Consider the following 7,058-nt stretch of genomic DNA (forward strand, 5'->3'; position numbering starts at 1 on the left):
ACTTCTGTAGTATTCAACGTACCCTGGCAAGATCTGGCATGATTAATGGGTCCAAGGAGGACAAAAAGATAGCAGGTCCCACTTGGCTGTGAAGTGATAGATGATGGAAGCCACTCAGGCTCTTTGGAGGACACCCAATCACACTCCTTTGGTAAGATTTTGCCATTTACTCCGATAATAAAATAATTATGTTAATTACAGCTACTGTTTGTTCCACGCACATATATCTAACTCTCTTATGCCTGAGACACTGTTGTGGGTGATAAATGAACAGAGTAGAAAAAAAATAAACACAGCCTTACTTCCTACTGTACGCGTATGTGTGTAAAGTCCACCCACCTGCCTTGTGCCAGGCCCTAAGGATCTAATGACCAAGATTACAAAGCTGAGGAGAAAACCAATCTGCTCCCTGCCCTCTGGGAGCATATAGTCTAGTTGGGAGATGACGGCTGGACAGTTGTAACAGCAGAGGAAACTGCATGTGCAAAGGCCCTGGCACTTAGTGCATGTGCAAAGGCCCAAACTCCAGATGTAGGTGGGCAGTACTGTCACGGATTTCTAGGTCCATCCAAGAAGCACTGAGAAATTGCCAGAGGCTTTTAAATGGGAATTGGACTTACATCAGGCTTTCTAACTGAAGACAGTACAGGTTGGATTTGAGGGATGAGGCAAAGACCAGAGGACTTGGTGGTTCACATAGGTCTGTAGAATTAGCAGGTGCAGGGCACAGGAGTGAAGCCACATCCTCAGGGACTCCAGCCAGCATCCTTTAATGCACTTCGTGAGGTCTCTCCTGGTCCAGGAAACTTGGTTTGGGTGGAGCCGACAAAACCAATGGCAACAATGGAAACCATTGTCCGTTGCGCTGCTTGTATTCCTCAGCCACTATTCAGGTCTGTTGCTGCTGTTGTTACGTGACTTTTTCAAGATAATTGGCTCTTTCTGTACTTCCACACTGGCTCAATGCTAACGCACCCACGTTATCCGGGTACCTACACTTTGGCCTGTATTGGAGAGATACGAGAAGAGGCCTGGAGTATGCCCACGAGCATCTGTAAATCTCTCTGGAGCCAGAATATATGCCTATTCAACTCATTATATATATGAGTATCGGGCTACACCGTATGGTGCTGGCAAGAACAGAAATGATGGACGTAACCACGAAAACCATACATTTGAGTACAAGAACCCTGGAATCTGTACCTTGACGCAGAAAGAATAGCTCTCTAGGGGCGCCTGGCTAGCTCCGTCGGTTAAGCATCCCACTTTTGGTTTTGGCTCTAGTCATTATCTTCGGGTCATGAGTTCGAGTCCCACGTCAGGCTCCATGCTCAGCGTGAAGTCAGCTTGAAATTCTCTCTCCCTCTCCCCCTTGCTCCTCCCGTGTGTGCTCCCTCTCTCACGCTCTAATAAGTAAATACCTTTTAATTTTTATTTTATTTTTTAAATTAATTAATTTTTTAATTGGTGTTCAATTTGCCAACATATAACACCCAGTGCTCATCCTATCATGTGCCCCCCTCAGTGCCCGTCACCCAGTCACCCCCACCCCCCGCCCACCTCACCTTCCACGACCCCTAGTTCGTTTCCCAGAGTTAGGAGTCTCTCATGTTCTGTCTCCCTCTCTGATATTTCCCACTCAGTAAATCCCTTTTTAAAAAAAAATAATAGCTACCTAAAAGCACAGACTTATTTTTCAAAAGAATCCTAATAATCAGGGAAAGTTATCACTCAGTCTCTGAAAGATTTCTTCTGTAGGGTGGATAGAAATAATGACTGATTTGCAACTAGAATTTTATTTTCTTCACAAACATTTATGGAATGCATCGTATGTTTAGGGCTGAGATCTAGGTTTTTGCTTGTTAGGAATTTGAAGACTCTTTGAATGTTGGTTTTCTTTTTTATTAAACAGTTGGCCTTTGATGTAATTACAGGCATGAGGAATGTCAGGTGCATAGGCTGACCTGTTACATTTTCATCATCATCATCGCTGCTAGTTGTTGCCAGACTACCTGGTTAACCAAGGAATTAAAACAGCAGGCCAGCCCCCTTCCACACCGTCACGCTGGGCTAGTACCCGCGCCTGGAATTGGGCCGCAGCCTCACCGCGCCTGCCGCCCGCCGCCCGCCAGCGCCTCTGGATCATGGACCCCCGCAAAGTGAGCGAGCTTCGGGCCTTCGTGAAAATGTGTAAGCAGGATCCGAGCGTTCTGCACACCGAGGAAATGCGTTTCCTGCGGGAGTGGGTGGAGAGCATGGGGGGTAAAATACCACCTGCTACTCATAAAACTAAATCAGAAGACAATATCAAGGAAGAAAAAACAGATAGTAAGAAGGCGGAGGAAAACATAAAGACAGACGAACCATCAAGTGAGGAAAGTGATCTAGAAATTGACAATGAAGGTGTAATTGAACCAGATACTGATGCCCCTCAAGAAATGGGAGATGAAAATGTAGAGATAACCGAGGAAATGATGGATCAGGCAAATGATAAAAAAGTGGCTGCCATTGATGCCCTAAATGATGGTGAACTACAGAAAGCCATTGACTTGTTCACAGATGCCATCAAACTAAATCCTCGCTTAGCCATTTTGTATGCCAAGAGAGCCAGTGTCTTCATCAAATTACAGAAGCCAAATGCTGCCATTCGAGACTGTGACAGAGCTATCGAAATAAATCCTGATTCAGCGCAGCCTTACAAGTGGCGAGGGAAAGCACATAGACTTCTGGGTCATTGGGAAGAAGCAGCACATGATCTTGCCCTTGCTTGTAAACTGGATTATGATGAAGATGCTAGTGCAATGCTGAAAGAAGTTCAACCCAGGGCCCAGAAAATTGCTGAACATCGGAGGAAGTATGAACGAAAACGTGAAGAGCGAGAGATCAAAGAAAGAATAGAAAGGGTTAAGAAGGCTCGGGAAGAACATGAAAGAGCCCAGAGGGAGGAAGAAGCCAGACGACAATCAGGAGCTCAGTATGGCTCTTTCCCAGGTGGCTTTCCAGGGGGAATGCCTAGTAATTTTCCTGGAGGAATGCCTGGAATGGCAGGGGGGATGCCTGGAATGGCAGGAATGCCTGGGCTCAATGAAATTCTTAGTGACCCAGAGGTTCTTGCAGCCATGCAGGATCCAGAAGTTATGGTGGCCTTCCAGGATGTAGCCCAGAACCCAGCAAATATGTCAAAATATCAGAGCAACCCAAAGGTTATGAATCTCATCAGTAAATTGTCAGCGAAATTTGGAGGTCAAGCATAATGCCCTTCTGACAAAGCCCTTGCTGAAAGAAAAGCAACTTCGATCACCTAATGGATGTCGCAATAATACAAACCAGTGTACCTCTGACCTTCTCAAGAAGAAAGCTGGGGTGCTGTGAAGAGAATCCCTACCCCTCTGCCCCACATGCAACTGAAACATTCTACAGTGGTTTGCCATTAGGGTATTCATTCAGATAATGTTTTCCTACTAGGAATTACAAACTTTAAACACTTTTTAAACCTTAAAAATATTTAAAAACAAAAAAAAAAAAAAAAAAAAAAAATAAAACAGCAGGCCAGTGCCTAAGTAGCAGAACTAGTTATACTGATGGGCATGTTTTGCTGTAATAATTCATGGAGGCGGTGAATGTAGACACACAGGCCTGTGTTGGGTCCTCTTCTGTCACTCTCAAGCTGAACGATTTATTGAACGTCTCAGCAGGTTAAGTTTTCTCATCTGTAAAATGGTGAAAATAATATCAACCACACTAGGGAATTGTTCTAAGGAAGAAGGAGCTGAGAAATGTAAAAAGCCTAGCTCGTTATAAATAAACCCTACATGGTAGAGTTATTATTGACTCCTCTGCAAGCAGAGAGAGTGCATGAATAAGCAATAATGATCTAATGATACGAACACGATTTTCCAATAAAATGCCTAAGAAGACGCGTTCAGAGGTTTACCCAACACAACGATCTCAAATTGATTGGAGGTAGTATTTCGAGTGATCCATCCTTTAGTAATATTTCACATTTTTTGAATAATGGGAAAAGCACATGCACTTAGGTGTCTTCTTTTCCAGACAAGTGGATCAATGGACTATACTGGATTCCAGGGGAGAATTGACCATGGTCTTCAAAGGCAGGGACTCTAGGTAATGCATGGGGTATCCCAGACTCCTTCCTAGCACGGTGCCTTGCTTACAGAGGGGATCACTAAATGCTACACCCTCCCCTTCTCTTCCCTTTCCTTTCTTCTCCTTCCTTTCTCCCATCCTTCTCCATGATTTTATCTGCCCCTCAGGAGAGGCAGCAGCAGGCCACCGAGACCCCGCCTTACCTTGGGCATTTCCGTACTGTAATGGCAATGTCCATCCAATGCAATGAAGGGCATTTTTTTAAAAAAAACCAAGTGTTGATAAGCCATATTATCACTAAAGTTCCGGAAATACACGTAAGCCATCTTTGAGGATACAGAAAGAACACAAATGGTAACACTTCTTTTCAAGACTGATTTTTTTTTAAAAAAATATTTTATTCAGCTCATGGTGTGATCCCAGGGTCCTGGGAAGGAGTCCCACATCAGGTTCCCTGAGAGAAACCTGCTTCTCCCTCTGTGTCTCTGCCTCCCTCTCTGTGTCTCTCATGAATAAATAAATAAAATATATATTTTTTAAAAATCAGTCTTGAAAAGAAGTGTCACCATTTTTGTTCTTTCTGTATCTTGATAGGCAGAGCCACCCAGGCGTCCCTCAAGGCTGATCGAAGTGAACCAAGTCTCTGTTCTTTCCATTCCGTAGGAACGGATTTTTCCTGCATGCACTTAGGACATCAGCCCTGGTACTCCTGATGAATAGCATGCTGCCTTCCGCAGTGAAGGATGCCTGGGTGGCTCTGTCACTTAGATGTCCAGACTCTTGATTTTGCCTCAGGTCCTGACCTTGGGGTTGTGGGATTGAGCCCCACATCAGACCCCATGCTCGACATGGAGTTTGCTTGGGTTTCTGTCCCTCTACCCCTCCCACCACCCCCACTCATGCTCGTTCCCCGTCAAATAAATAAATCTGTTTTTTGTAAGTGAACAGATGATTCACATTACAAAAGGATGCTCTGAAGGTCTAGGTTGAAGTTGATGGGTGAAGATTCAATGTAGGAGAGGGACCTTTGGCTAGCCAGTCACATATTCATCTTTATTCAGTTCATTTTCAGAGTTTCTTTAGCCACAATTTCCGTAGACACTTCCTCACTCACTCTCCAGCAGCTGGAGGAACATGCCTAGATCCATGGCTATATGTGATAACAACAGAAGGGTGTTCTGGGAGAGGGGACAAAAAGGACCGAAGGAACAGAAATGGTAGCTCAAAATAGGTTCAAAAGTGGAAGAGTCCTGAGCAGGGAAGAGGATGGAGAGTTTTGACAGCCCGGAAAGCCAGGCTGACCATTTCAAATGAACATTGGCCCGTGGCTGTAGATAGAACTTCTTTCAGCTTCCCGGTAAAATATGGAAGGCAAAGACCCAATAGACTTTGCACTGTGTGAAGCCTGGTCTGTAGCTGTCCAGCTCACCCTGGGTCTCACACAGATTCTGACATCCGGTTGATACTCAGTAAATAATTTTGAAACCACGAGCATATGCAGCTGGAGATACCAGGTTGAGTCAACCTGGAGTGGAGGGAAGTGGAGGGAGTGGTAGTGGAGGGAAGTGGAGGGAGTGGTAGTGGAGGGAAGTTAGTGATGGGGTCCAGGGGCACCAGTGAACTGTATGATCGTTTTAGAGACATTATCTGTGTTTCTAACACTGGTTCCGCCACGTGGGGATGTTGTCCCATTAGCAATTCCCTTCTCCCTTCTGTGCTTTTCTGTCTCAATCTCTTTATTCACGTCCCTTACTCAGAGGGATGTGGAGCTGGTGTCCTGTCCTGTGTCTCTAACTGTACGAAGACAACTGAACCTACAAGTATTCTCCCCAACATAATAGATCCAAGGGAGAACTCACCCTCTCTCTTGGAAGACATTAGCTTTGTGATATTTTCCCCCCTAAACCGTAGTGTAAGAATGGATAAATGTAAGGAAATATAAACAAATCAACCATGAGAGCTAGTGAAATAATTTGCAACAACATGAAGGGATGATGGGTATTTTGTTTTATTTTCCTTTGATTTGTAGGCTAAGCCCCAGATTTTGATGTGAACAACATCTTTCCCCTGGGATCAAGGGGGTGGGTCTTGAGAGGAAATATCTCCAGTGTGGATGAGAAAATTCAGGAAGTTCTTCTGGTCCAGACGTTAGAAAATCTAGTTTAACAAAATCACACTTGGTTCGTATGCGTATGTAATGATATGTAACCGTATGATCCATGATTTGTGCTGCGAAATGCCCTAAACATCTCAATAATCTGGAGATCTTCTACACTTTCTTTCTTTCTTTCTTTCTTTCTTCCTTTCTTTCTTTCTTTTTTTTTTTTTTTTGAGATTTTATTCATTTATTCATGAGATACAGAGAAGAAGAGGCTTCTTCTTCCCAATGTGGGACTCGATCTTAGGACTCTAGGATCACGACCTGAGCCAAAGGCGGACGCTCAACCACCGGGCCACCCAGGTGCCCCTTTTCTACAGTTTCTCAATCATATATAGTACTTTGCTGGCTGCTAGACTATTCCACAAAGCAAAAAAATTTTTAAAAAAATTAAAAAATGGAAAGAAATCCATCAAGGTAAGAAAGCTCTGGAGCATAGCAAGAACTATCAAGTTGGGTCACCGTGGGCTCTAAGGATCACCTCTTTCCACTGATATCAAGGCCCACTCCTTAGGAAAAGGCACACCATGGGGACTATGGCGGAACACACTGAAGTCTGACCAGTGGGAGAAGACAAACTGTGTGTGTTCCGGTGAAGACTGATCAGAAATCTTGAGAGGCTGAGCCACCGATCGCCAGGGCCCCTTGCAGTCCTGGCTTTGCGCGCAACCCAGCAAGGCTTACACGTAATCAAGGAGACTATTGCCCCCCTCACAAATACGTCTTGTGTCTTATTAGCAGCGCATGAAATTGATCCACCCTGCAACCGACTGCCAATACTTCAAATCAAATA

General features: G+C 44.5%; 1 protein-coding gene across 1 annotated transcript; it reads left to right on the forward strand.

Annotated features, from left to right (window-relative positions):
• The first annotated feature begins 2,048 nt into the window (after positions 1 to 2,048).
• LOC121482305 (hsc70-interacting protein) lies at positions 2,049 to 3,530 on the forward strand. The gene has a single exon (XM_041740169.1). The coding sequence runs from the start codon at positions 2,145 to 2,147 to the stop codon at positions 3,252 to 3,254; it is 1,110 nt and encodes a 369-aa protein (XP_041596103.1). The 5' UTR covers positions 2,049 to 2,144; the 3' UTR covers positions 3,255 to 3,530.
• Positions 3,531 to 7,058: the final 3,528 nt, after the last annotated feature.

This window comes from Vulpes lagopus, chromosome X (genome assembly GCF_018345385.1).
Source record: "Vulpes lagopus strain Blue_001 chromosome X, ASM1834538v1, whole genome shotgun sequence".
Classification (NCBI taxonomy): domain Eukaryota; kingdom Metazoa; phylum Chordata; class Mammalia; order Carnivora; family Canidae; genus Vulpes; species Vulpes lagopus.

What these genes read in the sequence shown, in the direction of transcription:
- LOC121482305 (XM_041740169.1), top strand. Translation starts at nt 2,145, where the DNA reads ATGGACCCCCGCAAAGTGAGCGAGCTTCGGGCCTTCGTGAAAATGTGT.